This window comes from Paralichthys olivaceus, chromosome 12 (assembly GCF_024713975.1).
Source record: "Paralichthys olivaceus isolate ysfri-2021 chromosome 12, ASM2471397v2, whole genome shotgun sequence".
NCBI lineage: Eukaryota > Metazoa > Chordata > Actinopteri > Pleuronectiformes > Paralichthyidae > Paralichthys > Paralichthys olivaceus.
The window spans coordinates 11,022,996-11,041,591 of NC_091104.1; the positions used below are offsets into that span (position 1 = coordinate 11,022,996).

At 40.3% G+C, this 18,596-nt stretch overlaps 1 protein-coding gene across 7 annotated transcripts in view; it reads left to right on the forward strand.

Moving 5' to 3' along the window:
• Nucleotides 1-18,596, forward strand: part of cdin1 (CDAN1 interacting nuclease 1) — a 54,585-nt gene that overhangs the window by 17,302 nt on the left and 18,687 nt on the right. For all 7 annotated transcript variants that reach the window (XM_069536016.1, XM_069536018.1, XM_069536020.1 and 4 more), the window contains 5 exons: nucleotides 5,242-5,321; nucleotides 5,655-5,704; nucleotides 7,292-7,359; nucleotides 8,858-8,923; nucleotides 9,152-9,257. In XM_069536016.1, the coding sequence (XP_069392117.1) occupies nucleotides 5,242-5,321; nucleotides 5,655-5,704; nucleotides 7,292-7,359; nucleotides 8,858-8,923; nucleotides 9,152-9,257 (370 nt within the window). The remainder of the gene's footprint in view (nucleotides 1-5,241; nucleotides 5,322-5,654; nucleotides 5,705-7,291; nucleotides 7,360-8,857; nucleotides 8,924-9,151; nucleotides 9,258-18,596) is intronic.

Below are 18,596 nucleotides of genomic sequence, written 5' to 3' on the forward strand. Positions count from 1 at the left end.
TTTTGCCTTGCACCATCGTCCTTTTTTTTTATTTCCCTTCTTTCTCTCTTTGCATTTAAGAGACACAGGAATGGGGCCTATGGGACTGTGGAATATATGTACAATCACTACTGCTGGATCAATACAGAGTTTTAAATTGTTTTCTGTCCCTTCCTTGTTTTGTTTTGCTCTCTTGTTGTAGCGCCCCCCCTCCCTTCCTCCTCCTCCCCCCCCCTCCCTCCTTCCCGATAGCTACACACACACACACACACACACACACACACACACACACACACACACACACACACACACCACCACTACACCTCAACATGACGGCACCGCAGATGAGTCTCCTCGCAGCAAAAGTATTGGAGGGAGCATCAGTCACACCGAATGAAATCTATCTGGCTTTTGTAAATAAATCGATACATTTAAAGTAGTTTATCGCGTATTGAATATGATATCAACATCCATAATGCTCCTTGTCTTATGAAAACAGACGGGGTGCTGAGGAAAGGTCACATGGGAACTTTTGACTCTTTATATCCACTTTTTGCATGTCACCTGCAAGCCACACTATTCATGATTTTAAGGTCATTTACTACAACCTAAGCTACTGAAGACAATCTATGAAAATACAGAAAAATACAAAAACATTTATTTGCATTAATTTGTTATGTTATTGATTTTCTTTATTTTCGTATCTATCTACAAGAAATATCCTATTTTAAGATAATGGTTCAGGGTATAAAAATATGTCATTAAACCTCCTATATTTACAAATTGCTTCGAAAAACACATACATTACACATATGTTATGGGTTTATACAACTGATGATAATACAATTTAATTGAAAAAAATATATATATTTAAATTTTTTCTTCCTGTCAACATTTTGTTACAATGTTTAAAATTATAAAAATGAATCAAAAAATAATTAAAGGACAAAATGAATTAAACTGTTTACATTGACACAAATATAAGAAACTGGATTAAACCTGCATCATGTGTTCACTGCATGTCTCAGCTCTACTGATTTTGTAAATAATACAATGGGGAAAAAAACAACATTGTCATTTCAACACCACTAACTTTCAAAGTCACCAACAGGCACGTTGGGGGAGCTGCTGCTCTTTCTCTTCCCCTCTCTGCTATCTTTTCATCTTTCTCTCTATTCCTCCTTTGACAGGAGTTGATGTGCCTCTAGATTTAGACATACTTTTTTGAGGAGGCAATTTTGCCAGCTATTTGACCTTTTCCATTTTCCCAAGGCCCAGCTCCAGATTAGATTGCTGCTCCATGTTTTGTAACTATGTGATTCGACCGCCTTTAAGATTTATTGTCACATTCCTTTACAGAAGCCTTGTATGCGAGGTTATAAATGTCCTGTGTTTGATGTTAACACTGTGAGAATGGTAGTGTCGACTGTGATCCTTTGGTTCCTTGACAGAATTCATAATAGCTTCAGTGTTTTGCAGATCAGACGTGTTGATAACTGATATTTTATTATGTTCTATCCAGTAAAATCTCAACTTGGTGTCCGCGATGATTGTTCGGGTTTCTCCTCCTCCTCTTCAAGTGCTCCTCTCCTCTCTCCCTCACCTCTCTGTTATGGTGGAGCTGATGTGTATATGTAGCCTTTCTTTCAAATAATGAGAGCAAGGGCACTTCATTAGCCAGAAGGGAGGGAGTAAGGAGGCGAAGGCAGCATGAGTGTTTCTGTGCTTTTGTGTATGCATGCAAGGGGTGGGTGCAAGGGAGGTAAGCATCAGCGTGGCACTTCACTTGACAAGTATACTAATTACTCCCTTTTCAGCAAAGAAGCTCCAGTCAGCCTCTGCCACAGTCTAATGGCCTGACCTAGGAAGCCTCTCTTCATAGCAGCACCTTCCCAGATCTACTATTACTATACTGCCACACACACACACACAAGCTTAGAGTTCTATCTCACCGCTATCAGGGAGAATCAGGTGGAAGCAGATCAGTTCTGCCCCAGTAACCTCTTCAGGGACTGGGCTCCTCCTGCACACGAGATACCACCTCAAATCATCAACTAGCACATACACACCACCACAGATATCTTTTTAAAAAAAAACACACACATTTTTTTCTTCCTTTCGTCTCATCTCCCACACTCTCTCGTTCCCATCCTCTGTTTTTTTTTTTTTTTTTCAATACGGGAGGATACATTTAAAAGGAGTAAATTGGAAAATCAAATGAGGGCTTTAGGCAGCCGCAGAGATTTGCAGAGCTGTCGGCCAGCGTCGGAGAGCCTCATCCATCATGTCCCACAAGTAGTCAATTCCTCTAGTATCTGTAAATGTTTTCAGATATTAGCCAATTTATATGCTCCGAGATTCATCATGGAAAATCAGCTTTAGCGGCGCACATTATCAGGACCTGTCTCTCCCTTGCTCCATGAAGTTTGATGAACGAGTGCCCCTCCACAGCTCAATGGCTTGTGCATAGGGAGTGTGGGTGGAAGGGGGGCATAGAGAGGAAATGGGTAAGCACCACCCCACCCGTAGAAAAAAAAGTGGGTTTTTTAATTAATAAACAAACTTGCAGAGGAGCTCATCAGTGTCAGGGGCAATAACTATCGTCATCCGTTACTGTTTATTACGGCCCTCCCTCAACAAATGTTGCTATCTAATGAGGTTTCTCGACATTTTTTTGTGTTTGAGATAATGACTTTTTCACCCTAGTGGAGAGAGGAAGAGTAGTTACAAATGATGAAGTATGAGCAATGAGAAATCAAGCCAAGGTTATGTTGCTGTTACCTTGCTTTATATAGTTTATCTTGTTTTGGAATTGCATATGAAAACAAGCTCGTGATTTGTTTACACTGGTTGTTTTCTTTAGCAAATCCCAATGGAGGCGTAGCGTTACACATCTATTATTCTCTTCTTCTCGGTTTGTTTTTTTCTCTTTTCTTTTCAGATGTTGACGATCTGATACGGTACCTTAGTCAGGATTTATACCAACATGGGACAATTACAGTAAATTTTGCGAATGTTTACAAGGTGCAAAGTCGTGCTGCAGGGCTTTGTTCTCCGTGTCTGCTGTTCTTCAGATTATGCTTTTTTATTTTTCTGCACGTGTTTTATGTGTGCGTGTCTGCGTGTCCCTTTTGAGTGTGTATTTAAAGAGCCTGCTGTATGTGTGTGTGGCAGAGAGGAGCTCAGGGTGTCATAGAGGAGTCTTGCCTTGCAAGGCGGGGATGTCTTTAATAAATGTATGCTGATGTTGGAGGCTGCAACGATGCGAGGGATGCTAGGACCCTGTTGTTATTTACTGCTGTGTTTGTGCACAGCAGCGAATCCTGGGCCTGCAAATGGCATTACGGCCTGTGATGAATGAGCATTAGGGTAAACTCATTTTAAAAGCATCCTGATTTATTAGCGGCCTGGCCTTCCATTTTCATCAGGTCAATGCTTGGCTGAAATTCTACAATGTCAGCGCCAAGGTCACCTTTTTATGGCTATTTTTAACCCCATCGCACAGAAAGAGCAGGAGAAAGGGATCCTGTCACTTGTTATGGCCGCCCACCAAAAAAAACAAGGGGTTGGAGAGAGAGGGCGAGAGGGAGAAAGAAAGAGAGAGAGAAGTCTAGTGTGTGTTTGTGTGTGTTTTTTTCTGCGTGAGACCAAAATGTGTTGGTGGTCAACCTTCAATTATGAGCACTAGTAAGACAAGAGCTTTAATGGCTGCCGTTTGCCTTCAGGGAGGTTTATTACACACCACAGTTTTGCAGAAGCAGCGTCAAATCTATAAAGCGACCATTAGGAAGAGGGAAAAAATCAATCAAAATGCCATTAAAGTGGAATAAGTTGCCAATATTGCTGATGTGGTTGCAGGTCCTTTGATTTTCCTTCAGATTATTAGGCACAGTCGAGTAGTGACTTTGTTAAGGGAAACCAGTGTTGTTGGGGAGTAATATGTCTCCTGGCTTCATAAAGTTTGCTGCCTCATATTTCCCGCTTTATTGATTATCCATTATCATTTGTCATGAGGTGTCCTAACTCAAGGGGAAAATATAACCCTCTTTCTTCACCGCCGCCTGAACTGCACAGGAGCACGGTATGGATCTGCGTGTGAAGGTACCAATCTCCGAGAAAAATGAGCAAAGAAATAAAGCACAGCCCTGTGCCTTGCAGCTCTAAGAAGGAGCGCGGGGTTATGGGATGGGCTGGGGGAGTACGCCGTCGCTGGGAGAGGTTGAAATGGAGAGGAGGTGGCAGAGAAAGATGGAGACAAAGAAGAAGAAACGGAAAGAGAGGAGGGAGTGCTGAATGTGCTTTGTTCTTCTTCCACCCTCCTTTATTTCATCATAAGGTAGATGAGGGATCACAGTTCTGTTTGTCCTCCATGGTATTCAGAAGGAATAATTCCTATGAAATAGATGCAAAGGGAGAAGACAGGATAGAAAATAAGGGTCTTAAGGTTTTTTTTTCTTTTAAATGTTCTTTTAAATGCCTTTCTATTAATGAAACGCCTAATGATCCAGTCAGCATTTGTAAATGTACACCCAAGTCTTTTCCTATCCATCCTTTTTTTATTTAAGTCACTTTATTAGCCATTTTGATAAATCTTCAAATAAACCTGTCTTGTGTTTAACAGTTATGCTATGCACTGTTTTCTGTGTGCAGTGTTGGCACAGGCACCATCCATGCCTGAAATGTGAATAGAAACATTCCTTGTATTGTCTGTATTGCTGCAAGTCTGTCAGGACCACGTGTGTATATATATCACTAAAATGGCGTGCCTCAACCATTTCGTCACACAATGATACAATCCATTTAATCCCGATCTTTTTAAGAAATGATTTAAGGAATTTTTTTTTGCTGTTGCAGTACCAGCGAATCAATCCAGTGGGCTTCCCTCTCTGATTTATAATGTTAGTAGAGCAAGAATGGGGATGAGAGATGCAGAATAGTCGGCATTCATAACATAGATAAACTACATGGGGCTCCTGTGCTCTGAACTGAAACATTTATATATAGAAAATCTGTATAGACACCAAGCAGCCATCTAATGGGCTAGAGTGAAAATACTGCATTAGCAGTTGCATAGTGAATTACAGTGGGCCAAGCCTGTCTTTTGTCTCCATAATTTAATAGTTTGCTTTTGCAGGAATTAGTTATTTTTTTCTTTTATGTTTGTAAGACACGAGACGACAAGACAAACGCTAATGTTTGATGGCATTTGCATAATAAGATTTGTGATTTTTATATTTTTGTCCCATTCTCTCTTGTTCTCAGCTTCTAAAACGGTCCTCAGCAGTATGCTTAAGGAGCCATCGTTAATCCCAGACCAAGTTTTGGCCAAGAACATCTACCAAGTAAGTGTTTTAAATTTAAGCAAAATATTATAGGAAATCATTTTAATGGTTTGCTTTAATTACCTGTTTGTCGCCCTTCACTTTTCCTTGTTACAAATCTACTGCTTATGTACAGTGAGGTTTTAAACGTCGTAACTGGCTGACAGGCGGCTTCAGCCGCTCATGTTTGCTGATGAGGTCACGTGAGAGCCGGCGGTCATGCCTGCCAATCTGCCAGCATCTCCTGTGTTTTCTCCTCTCCCGGAGCGCACTGTACGGGGCTCCCTTCCCTCGCCTCCCTCCCTCTCACCCACCCTTTTTGCACGCCATAATATTTCTTCCCCCTCTTTTCAGTGCACAATAAATGACTGCTGTTATGGACCGCTGGTAGACTGCATCAAACAGTATCCTATCCCATAAAATTTTAAGCCTGAAATTGACGAGGAGCTATTGAAGGGGATGAGATGTGTCTGGCTTCACCTGACATAAAAGTTCTGCTTCACAGGGGAAGTGTTTCATTCTGCCTGCCATCCCGCTATCACCGATACAGGGGCTGGAAGGTGATGGAGGAAAGAGGAGGAGGATAGATGGATCTAAATGCATCTCCATGTGCACGCAGTGGATCAGACCCAATGTTCTATGATACAAGAAAAAAAATTAGCATTCATAAGCCTCATGGTGTGTTTTTTGTTTGATATTTTATTTAACCCAGAACATTTGTTATTTTTTGAGGATTCTCATTCCAGTGCCACGGACAGTTTTGGGCAACTTAAAATTTTGATGGCATATTGTTTTAAAAAAAAAAAAATATTTAAAATTAAATTGTACTCCTTATATTTCTAGTGTTTCCTCTACCTTTCCACCGCCTACGCTTTGACAATAGGAGCAAAATTGGAGTCCAGGCTGGGTAAGGGGAAGCAGCTGTGTAGCAGACCAACTATTTCCAGTGGGAGGAGACTTATTTGAATGAGTGTGCTTGTGTAAGTCTGTGTGGTATCATGTCTTTCCAGGCTTTGGTGTGTGGGGCTGGGTTGTTCTGTTCATAGTCACTGAGCCCTGTCCCATCCTGCCCTCCTTCTACATCCCCTTCTTACCTTTTTATTGTCAGCTCTTTTAGTCAGTGACTCTCACACAGAGTTCATCACTGCCCTACTACTATGTGCTTTCAAAGAGCTCATCCACACATGAGGAGGATAGTTCTTAAGTTTAGTTCTTTCTTTTTTAAGTGATTAGTGTATGTTGAGGGATCAATACCCTAAGTACTTTTCTTTCTATCTCTTGGAGAAGGCAAGTTATGCAAATATATCTGGCCTTACTGTGGAATCAGGCATCTTGCATACTGATGAAAAATGGCATTTATTCTAAAAGCATTTTTTTCTCAAAGATTCTAGAGGAGTGAGTGGAGCAGCAATAGTCCAGGCGCTCTGTGCATTTTGCCAAATTGGCATGTGTTTTGTTTTCCTCATTTTCCTAATGCACTTTGGAGATTCATTGTGAAAGCGGATTAAGGTTGACCTGAAGACTTTATACATCGGCATGAAGAGAAATGGCTCTCACTTTGCATAGTAAAGAGAAAAAGCAGATTCTTAATTTGGACAATTGAGGAGAAAAACTTTCCCCAAAGAATCAATTCTTTAAAACACTAAGAAATCAGTTCCTTGAAGTTTTATTTGCTTTAAAACATGATACACATCTGCTAGTGCAGTTTTGCTGTTATGATACCTGTCACAATGAACTTGTTTCAAAAGCTTTATAAAATCAACTTTTTCATAATTGTTTTGCAGCCAAATGCCTTATTTTGTTTTAAGACATGCACACTGTTGTTTTAAATTTTTTTTAAAAATGGTTGAATTATTCTACAATGCAGCCCTATAATAATTATCTGTTACTGAGGAGGTACCTTTATTTCTGTAAAGATCTGAGCATTTCTATGGTTCAATACAAAATGCGGCTTTTTCTGTATGTTGGAATCCTTGACTCTCTATTCTCAGCGCCATTGGCCAAGAGCATGAGGTGCTGCTGCGGGACAAACTCAAGGAGAGAAACCTTTCCTTTCTGGGTAAGCTAACCTTTGACCTCCTTATCATCCCCTGTTTCAGGTCACTTTGGTTGTGTCTGTGTTGCCTTTTGTGTAAGCTTAGTAAAAGAAGACCTGGACATGAATGATGCAGAGGATGTTATCTCCTATTGATTTGAATACAGAAGCTGTTATCAAATATGCACCAGGCTACAATAAATATTAAAAGAATAAAGGTAGCTCTTAATGTTTCACTAGTTTACATAGTTGGTCCTCATGTTACTGTTAAGCACTTAATACTTTTTCAAAAGCGGATGATATAGACTCTTTTCCACTTATGTAATGCTATTAAGGGGGATTACTCACTGCAATGGGTGTTGTGAGGGATCAAACGTCTGGATGCAAAGAATCTTATTATAACAGGGTTGTGGTTTCTAACATTTCGACCAGTTATATTTTTGTGATAATTTCCTTGATATACTTTCCTTCCAACATTATCTTCTTCCAATAATATTAAATCAGCCCCCCTCCCCCAGCTAGCCCATCATCACCATCCCCTAGGTCAGATGACTGATGAAGGATAAAAGTCATTCCCTCTGTCATTAGGACCATATCATTTATTTGGACCTGGAGTGCTGACCTTTCTCCAGGGCTGTACAGAGGACTGTTCTAAAACTGTCAGAGTTCGGGGGGCACGAGGGCCACGGAGGCAGCCTCACCCCATCTGATAAATGGATTGGAAATAAGCTACCCAACAGCAGGGATGGCCCATTAATTTTAATCAAAGGTGATGTAAAAAGGCGATCAGAGCCACATGACAATGTCAACAGCCCAGTAGGAGTGAATAGAGGTCCCCATCCTATCACACACACACACAGACATATTACCCCACCCAGGATGCCCCACTGCAGGCCTCTGGCAGCCTTCCTGACCTCACTCGGCTCTCTTTCTCCATCCTTGGCTGATGCTACCTCCTCACCCACCACTGACACCGCCACCCTCCATCTCTCCTCAATTCCCTTCCATGCCCCATTAGTTGGGCTTGGCTGGAGACAAAGAGGCAGGCCTTTTGGAACCGAATGACCTGGTCAGCCTGAGATTTAATGGAGAAATCAGGTGTTGTAGGGATAATGGCCGAAGCACGCCAGAAGTCAAGGACAGTGGTTGCAGCGTTTGCAGGCAGGGGTCAGGCTTCCAGAGGCTATAATGCCAACCTTGTCCTCCTGCTATATATTTTATAAAGCCCTGCCAAACTGCAAAACTGGAAAGCAACACTATAACTGGGCTTTAATGTGTTTTTGTGCAATGAAAGCGAATATGTGGCAGATGTAGTTAATGGTCTTACCGTGCTTCCTGTCCTCCACTGTTATTTTGTCTGCTTTGCTCACAATGAGGGGTTTTGTTACCGGCAACTTGCTGAATGCGGTTAGGTCAGTAGCCTGTGATCGATGATCTGATTACTCAATGGAGCTTGTTCAGTGAAGAGTAAAACTTATTTCACACAGTCTAATGTTAAAATTCAGCTCTTTATTTCCTGTAGATGAAAACCAACTGAGAGCTATGGGCTATGACAAAACACCTGATATCATCCTTGAGGTTCCAATCGGTCAGTATTTACATTATAAATGTCATTATTACAACTTGGGTGTTTAACCTCAAAAGCATTATGCAATTGTCAAAAAAAAAAAATCATTTTAATGCGAGATGTTCTTTCATTTTGGGAATCATAGGGGAAAAAAATTACAAAATGTCATTGCCACATCTGGATCTTGCTTGTGTGGTGTTCTTGTCACCCAATGTCTGAGCTTTTTCGTGTGTTTTTATTTATGAAAAGCTGTGGAAGGACACATTGTACACTGGATTGAGAGCAAAGCCTCATTTGGGGACGACTACAGTCATCGCACCTATCTCAACGAGCAGTTCTGGAGCTACTGGAACAGGTGAGTCATCTTTCTTATTCTCACCTCTTTGTATTTTTTCCTTCCCGTTTTCTGAATCAACCACAGAATTTTGATACTACAATTTTCACAGCCTGCATATTGTTTATAACTTCTCCCTTTTTGACCACAAACCAACAATCCGCTTTATAAATGCAACTCATATCTCAGTCTTACAACACTAACCACTTCCTCTTTGGCATAGTCCACACTAACCCTACGCTTTTCTATAGTACATGTGGCACATCACACTACTTCCACATCCAGCCCTCCATTGAAGCTTTTACAGCCTGAATGGTCTGCCTGGGAGCCTGATTGTTTTTCAGAGTACACATATTGTTTTCAAAGGAAAGCTGGGAAATGGGTGATTAATCCATTGCATCTGTTGTCATGAGAATGTCTGGACAGGAACGGCCCTTGTGGTCTGACCCCGGGGCAACAGACGTGTATGTGCGTGTGGATATAAATGTGTGTTTCTTAGATCTAGAATAAAACAGCAGTACAACATATAGACTTATTTCATGGTCTCTGGAGAAAAGATACTTGCGTGGGTGTTATTAGCTTATGCATCTTTTCCTATAGATGTGCTAGTTTAGTTTAAAGGCTGCAAATGTCATATAACGTACCAACCAATTAATAAATTAGGTCATAGGTCACCCATTCACTATTTAATCTTAGTAAAGAATATTGTCTATGAGCACGTCATACAAAGTATCTTCAGCCATTATCCAAATAATTTAAGCTTCATTTTAAACTGAATTGTGGTGGTGTGACTTTTGTGTCGGGGAGCACACAGTGAGAAGAGTAGGGGTCAGTCACACATGCTCTTCATATTTCTTGCCTCCCGTGGCACAAGGTTTCAGTCGCCAAATTCGAAAAGTCGCCCCCACAGCGTTCATTCACCTCACTATGGCCCAGGCTCCCGTCAGCCATGACGGCCAGCTGACATGTTGTGACATGGCACTATAGCGCCAGGAGGTTTCAGACCCTGGGCACAGCTAGACTCTCTCATTCTGTCTCGTTTTTGTTTCCTTGGATCAGATTTCTCAATCTATCAAGACCACAACACAGAAAAAGAAACTGTTTGCCATGAATGAATTGTCATGGTGTGGTTTTGTATGCATTCATCCCCAACCCCAAATAATCCCTTGATTTCCTGCCCATCACTGATAAAATAGTGAAAGATTTATGTATTCCAGGTTTTATCCAGATACAGATCACCTTTTTTCATTTTCATTGAAGATTGATTGTGCTCTTTTATGCTCTTGTAATTTTAGCCTATACAAACAGGCCGAGGACAAATGTGAGTCCCACATAGATAAAGGTACAAAAATCTAATTTATCATGAACATGTGGTATTTAAATTTAATAAAATTGTAGTAATGTAGGACAGTATGAATACAGTGTCTGGCTGAGTGTAGTTTAATGCATGCCAAAACCAAAATCAATAATCACTATACCTACTGGCCACAAGAAAGCAAGTAAAGTTAGAAACTCTAACTTTATAGTTGTGAAGGACTATTTTACAAATGATGGACAAACAGATAGCTAAAACAACAAGGAAATAAACATTATGTTCATAAAACGATATCCCTGACTATAGAAGACTGACCTCCTGGTTTCACCCAGAAGCTGCCGGCAGAACAATTATTTGATTTTCAGGGACGATGAGTCATCTAATTTCACTGAATAGTTAAAATGCGAAGGATGAGGTCAAGGTCATAATCAATGATGCATTTTATTTTCTCTGGTTTGATTTACAAATGGCCTGCTCCCAGAAGAAAGGCACTCTGTTTTTTTAATGTATTTTCTATTATTGCCATCAGGAAGAGGTGTGAATATGAAAATATATTTTTAGGACTCATTATATGCCTGAAAAGTGTGTGAATGAAAAAAAGGCTTTGTTTATGTCCCAAAGTAGTCCTAGACCATGGTTGCTGAAAAAATACTTTTGCATTACTGCATGCCATGAAAATAAGATGTTTCCCTAAATATTTGACTGTATAAGTTAAAATGCTTTACTTGTTTAAAGTGCAGAAAATGACATTTATCTGTCTTCAGGCTTCCTCTTGTTCCTCGTGGCTTTAGTTTACAGTAGGTCAAACTATCAGAACACTAACAGCTTGATTGGACGGGTAGGATTACGCCGAGCTTTATATATTTGCTCATGGGTGTCTTTCATTGATATTCACTGGGGCAAGCTTGTCCGAGTGCATTAAGGAACTGTCAAAGTAGATCCCATCATGTCAGCTGGCAGCTCGGTCAGATAAACATTGTCGTGTCAAAAAATGAAAAGAAAAAATGTCAGTCCCTTCAGACCCTACCTTTTCCTGCACCCTTGTAATTTTTAATTGACATTTACTGCTGACATTTCCAAATTTGCCTTTCTTATTGTTATAGCTAATGCCTTGTCTTGTTTGTGTGTGTCTGTGTGTGTGTGTGTGTGTGTGTGTGTGTGTGTGTGTGTGTGTCCGCACACATAAGAGAAGGCAGTGGTTTTTGGGGTTACCACTTTTGTGGTCCCAAAAACATAAACAGGGGACAAGAGAGTGATGGGGTGACCTCATCCTGCTTTCACTTCTCATTAGTTGGTTTGAAATTATGACGCAGGGCCTGAAGGGCTGTTGTTTAGGCTGTTAGTCCATTCCTCTAACTCAGATTTCACTGCTTGACTCTAAACCTTTCAGTTTTCTTCTTGACCGGCCTTGGAATTGCACAGCGGTGTTTGTAATTACTCCACTTCCCACTGATTGACATTTCCAGTGATTTGCTTATTTTTTCGTGAATTCCCCCTTTGCTTTAACTGAACTGCTTCACCCATTGCTTGTGTTAATTGTTCCTTCTTTGCCCTAAAGCATCACAGAGTGAGCTACGGGGACATGTTTTTGTACACGTAAAAAAAAAACATAACTAATTTTCTCTCCAAAGCTCTCATCAACAGCATTCATCATCTAAACAATAGTCTTGCCAACACACTAACCCCATAATGAACCCCTCTTGAGTGGAGTGAGGGGTAATGACGCTTCACCTACAATGCTCTCAAGGAAAAAGAGGGGAAAGAAAGGAGAGAAAAACGGTTGTCTGCAGAATCAAACGCCGCGTTCAGGCCCAGTGCCTGGATGAGATGGCGAAGCAGCAGCTCTGGGTGTCTTCCAGCCATCAATCTTAGCTGATGGCATTCCAGAGCCAGCAAGCCCTCTGCTCTGACGGATGTTCAGATAATTGAGTTATCCATCTTGCCCAACTATCAGAGTTGCATAAAAATTATTCACCTGCTGGTGAATATTAAACACATAATGAGCCTCTTGTGTGTTTTAGGAGAAGTGGGTAAGGTTAAACACAGCATGTAATGAAATACGGACCCTTGCATGGTACCAACTTAACTGCCCCCTCTTGATTATGGTGTACTTAAATCAATTATGGTTGGCAAAGTCCCCTCCATAACTCTCCTGGTGTCTTACAAGCTGAAGTTCTACCTAGTATTTGTCTCATTTGTTTAACCTGTGACCCAAGAATATACTCACAAGGACAACTGTATGGTGACTTCCTATCATATCTGTGCACCTAAGTAAAAGATTTGCAGAACTTCTGTAGAAATAGAGATTTGGGTATTTGTTGTCAATATGAGATGTATAAGGACAAAAGACCTCAGCGAAATGTCACTACTCGATCAATGGATAAATAGATTGATTTATGGATATCACAATTTGTTGAAGAAATACTGCGAAAGTATTAACACCACAGCCTTTGTCCCTTTCATAGTGTAGGAAAAAAACTGCACTACTCAGATAGTGTAAAATGTTAGTACAAGCGTTGCAATTAACAATTTTACAATCAGCTCTTAATAATAATAGGAGTAGCTTCTAATGTGAAGCTGTCAACACTTTTGTCCCTTGCAAACAGCAGGTCCATCTTTCACAAGCGTCTAACACCACATTTTTGCCAATACAGACATTTATATGATTTGATGTCACATCTAATCTTTTTCTTTGCTCTTTTCTTATTATGCAAATATTAGAAAGAGGTGTCAAGGTAGCCATGGCAACACATGAACTTAAGGCAAATATGTATTCAAAGGTTCTTCTTAAATTGAAGTAATGCTCATCTTCCTGTTTGTCTAGTCTTCATTTCAAACTTTCATAGCATCTCTTCTCTAAAACATTTTTAATTTGTTAATTATGAGGAGTCTATGTGGCCCATAATTGCCCTCCATGCTGCCACTGTGTATCATAAATTAATCAATAGTGTAAATCAGAATATACAATTTAATTTCAAAATATTTTTCAGCAACAAAGATACCTCACATCATACTACGGCAAATCAAAACATGAAATGTTCAGTCAAATAAGAAGATTCACAGTCAGTTCTCTTTACTGTTCCCTATTCTTCCTTCCCCCATTCCACGTAGCCCAACACAATGGACAGCCTCTGTGGAAATGAGCATGAACGCCACCGTGCCCCCTCCCAAACCAAATCAGCTGTGAGATTCGTAAACTGCAAATGTGTCAGAGTTGAAAATGTTAGCACTCTTAATGGAGGCTTGAAAAGGTTAGATCTGATAAAAAGCTGTCAGCCGTCCACGAAAAATGATTTATAGCAATATAATGGGACAGTATGCCTCATTTCTTCCTCATTTGAAATGGGGGGTTAAGACTTTTGGGTTTGCCATTATACATCATCTGGCTTGACCACTTGGAAATTTGTTGAGACTTGAATGCACGCACAGGCATTATTTTTCATCGCGCTCTTGTTTTAGCAATTGATGTAGTTGATTTATGTCCTCCCATAATAACTAGCAGAGGATTCTCAGGCTCCAAAAAACGCATATTGATCTCCATTCAAATCCGTGGCAGTGATATTAGTGCTTGTCCTTTCTTTAAACACTTTTTTTGACAAACATAATGGAAGCAAAACTACAATTAATGAGGAACTCATTCTGAAGACTCGCCCGACTGTTCCTACAACATCACTAATCTGCTCGCTGACACGTCGGCTAATGAATAGACAGAAATCTGATTTATGTGATGTTTTATGTTCATTGACACAGCTGCAATTAGACATCTTGAGTTCTTTGTGAACTTTTTCCAATTATATCTGGGACTGTATGCTGTGGATTTTGCAGCTGAGATTGCACAGTAATTCTGTTTTAACCTCAGAACCATCAATCCATTTGTGCGACATCAAATTAATTTTTGATTCAAGATATTTTTATTGTACATTTACAAATGGACATATCCATCATTTTTGTTCAACTTTCCAGAGAAATGACAGCAGGAATGCTTAATTAGTAAAGTGTAATGACAAGATGTGTTTTAGGCAACCCTTATTATATCCATCTGGATATTTCTTCATTTTTTAAAAAAGGTTTTCAGTCCTTAGATCAGATCAGATACTTAGATATGCAAGTATTTTGGTTTCATGACTTGTTAAATAGAAATCAGGCATTCGTTCATATGTAGAAATATACAATAGTTCATCCTTTGTAAATAGCCAGGAATTGTAATGCAGTTGTAGCATGTAAAAGGCCTCAGCAGCGGGGCCATCATAGAGCAGGTTAAGATAGGGTATGTCACCTGAGAGAGGGCGCCCACAGGCCGTGCCTGCTGCTGATCCAATGAGGCCGGACATTACAGGGCTGTCCCCGAGGACAGGTGCTGGCGATTCTAGGGTGACAATGTGACACCTCCAAGACCTGTGCCCTGCCACACTTCACCTTCCTGTCAAAGATGTGCAACACAAAGAACAATGCAAAATTCAATTGCAATAGCCAAATACAATGACACTCAGTGGAGCAGCCTCCACCAAGGTCTAACAGTCCTTAAATCCAATCCGCCTGCATGAAATGACACACACACACCAGTCATGTATTATCAGTTCCCTAAATATGCATGATTTTATAATAACGGTTAACTTCCTTGGCAGAGGTAATAATATTCTCTTTTCATGATGGATTCTTGCTGCATATTTGCTTTTCTACTGTGATGTTGATTGATTTGGCTTTTCAGTGTTACAAGGTTTTAAGGTTGTGGGGTTTTTATGTGTTTAATATGCATGGAAGATTTTAGTTGGAGCTTAATTTCCTGTTATATGGATACCCCTTGCAGTGCAGGAACATGTGCCACGTTTTAAGGAGCGGGTGGACCCAAAAATACAGAAGCAAAAACTTAACAAAACGTTTCCTTTTATTAGGCAATGTCCATAAACACAAAAAGTACAGGAAACCAAGAAGTAGGGCTGACAAAAAAATCCTCAAACAGAAAAGCTCTAAGAAAACTAGAAAAAGAACTCAACTGAAAAATAAAGAAAACACTAGGAACTCACAAGTGAAGGAGAGAGGGTGATGACGTGAGGCAGCATGAAGAAGACCACGAATAACAACCATGAAATGACGACAGGGTGGTGAGACAACCACATAAGAAGAAAACGAACCAACCAGGACAAAGGGACACACAGAGACTTATATACACACTGGACTGATGACAAACTAGAGACAGGTGGGACAGGACAAACAGGTGAAACTAATCAAGGCAGGAAGTCAAGGTGGAAAACACACAAGGAGCAGACACTACAAAATAAAACAGGAAACAGAGTGAACAGAATGAATTACAGAGTGGAACCAAGGGAACACAGGTAAAGGTCGAAATACAAACACAATACAAATAAAGGGTTAGATATGATACACAAGGAGTCCAAAAAAAAAGAAAACACTCTTCATTACAGAGGCAAAACGTCCAAAACTAAAGAGTCATAAAAGTTCCTAATGAAAACTTACAATACTCGTCATTACAGAGTTAAAGTCCAGAGTCATGACAACGTGGCCTCTTGTATTGTTTCCTTTGTTATGACATCCTCTCTTAGAATATTCCACAGCCAGAAAAAATAGCCATCCACAATGGTGGTTCCTTCAGGGCCTTGAGAGTGTTTGTTTTTGGGCACATCAGCACATAGAAGTGCAATGCTGGCCCCCAAAGCACAAGCAACTTGGAATATTAATGGTAAATGACAAGCCGGCGCTGATGCTTCAAGGATTTCATGCTTTTAAGGATGCACATTTGGGTGCATTGTTTAAGGCGTCTGGAGTGTAATCCGCACTCTCAGGTCTCCTGCAGCCTCAGGATTTAGCTCTGGTTAAGCCTCTATGTCTGCTATTTATTATAGGTTTGTATTTGTGCATTATCCAAATTTGTCATTTACCACTGAGTGTGAGAGCAGCTTTGACACGGCCGCTGTGTGCATGAACGAGGAGTGGGACAGAAAGCGGCACCCCGGCGATATATATATCCCTCCTCCTGTCTTTCCGCTCGCCTGTGACACTGTGAGATGGAGAAGAAAGCCTCGAGTAAAATGGGGTGCAAGCATGTCTGCTCCACGAATTCCTGTTTTGCTATGGAATTTTTTAAAAGATGAACATACATTTTTTTGTCAGCTTTCACGATGTATGTCATCAGACTTACAGAGACCCCCCCCCCTTCTTCTTCTCTTTACCTCTCCGCTTACCTTCTCGGTTTCCTTCCAGGAAGAAGTTCAGAGCATTTGTCAAACACGCAGAAAGTGGTGGGCAAGGATTAGATGGAGCTTTTGTTAAACTCAAGTTTAACAGGAGAATTTTGACACAGCTGCCTGGCCCCCGAGAGACATCCAGGTCTACATTAGAGTCAATGTGTAAACTCAAAGTTATATTTTTCGGACACAGCGATGGCCCAGACTAATAGTTAGTGCTCACAGTGCATGATGCTTGCTATGCCTCACCAAGGCCTGTTTGCAAACACTCAGGAATAGCTTCACATCTGCAGAAAAGTTACAGTGATAGTGATAATCGGAAAATAACTTTAGTTCTACAAAATGTGTCCTCTGTTTTTTTTCCCTCAACAACTTAAAGTCATTTAAGAGGATTTTTTAACACATTAATCTCAGGAAACATAAATCTACCACACAAATACTTAATGCTTTGGTTCATGAGCCTTTTTTTAAATATTTAATTTCATGCACCTTCACATCTGCTTCAAAAGCATCTTAATGCTGCTCAACTATAAAGGGGTTAAATGCATCTTAACCTCTCTGTAGACAGAGATGAAGGAGGGTCCAGGAGTCATCGGATTCATCCCACAATGTCGTCCCAAGTCCTGAGGAGAGCACTGGACCATGAGTCTGGTGGCCTGTCACGGGAAATGAATGAGACCGAGACAAAAAGAACAAATTCCCAGTTGAATGGGAACAATTTGGTCTTTTGTATTTCCAGCCTTCAATACATTCTGACATTGTGTTTTAAGGAACGGCATTAGATATAGAAGTAGAGGAGTTTTATTTCTCTATGTGTCACATGGATTGAAGATGAATGCATATTCTGGATGTGCAACTTCATAATATGGCAACAGTTACTAGAAGGATTTACGTTATATTTTTCTCTTTTTTTAATTGTTTTTCTTAGGTTGACCTATCACACTGAAAGCATAGCTTTGTGCACAGTACATGCTGCTGGTGCTCATTTTTAAAAGTATACTTAAGATTTAATTGAACCTTTTAAAGAGCCACTTTGATTTAAATCATTTGTCTTTTACATGCTACAAATTAATGGTTTATTGTTGGCCGGTAATCTTAGCTTTAATTTATGTGTTGGCGAGAAATGTCATGTGTATTTTTGGGCACAAAAAAAACAGTAAACACTCTTTCTCCTCTGACCAAAAATAAATATAATATTTTTACCAAGTGACAGCCAAGAAAACAATGCATCATATTTCTGCCTTTGTGTTTAAAGAGCAGCTCTGTGTGTACCAGATAATGTGCGGGTACTCATGGTCTGTGGAGGCCCATCAGTCACTGTGTGGAGCTGGTTGCTTGTGATAAGTGGTTCCTTATAGATAACCTAGACAGTAGGTTTCTTTTTATAGGCCCGCTGTCCCTCACGTAACCTTGTTTTTTTTATACCACCCAGGCTTATTTTCATCCTTTCCACTGATTTCACCTTCTTGTGTGGCTTTCAGATGTCTTTCTAGCCCCGGTCTTTGCCATCAAGTAATCTGAAAAAAAAAAGGACAAAAATAACTAGGAGAAATGTACTTCCTTAAAAAAATACAGGGGCACTCAGACAGCACATACCTCCGCCAACAGGATCTGCATCAAATTGCACACACTCATAAATATCAGTCCCCTACCATGCATGATTGTTTTCATCAAGATCCATTAATTATTCTCTGGGAAATCAATGAAACTGTGGAAAAATTATTTTGCCCTGACCATTCCACACCCTTCCACCAAATTTCATGGTGATCCCTCCAGTTTGCATAACTATCAGACAAACAAACAAACACAGACAAAAACGTAACGTCCTTGGTGCAGGTAAAG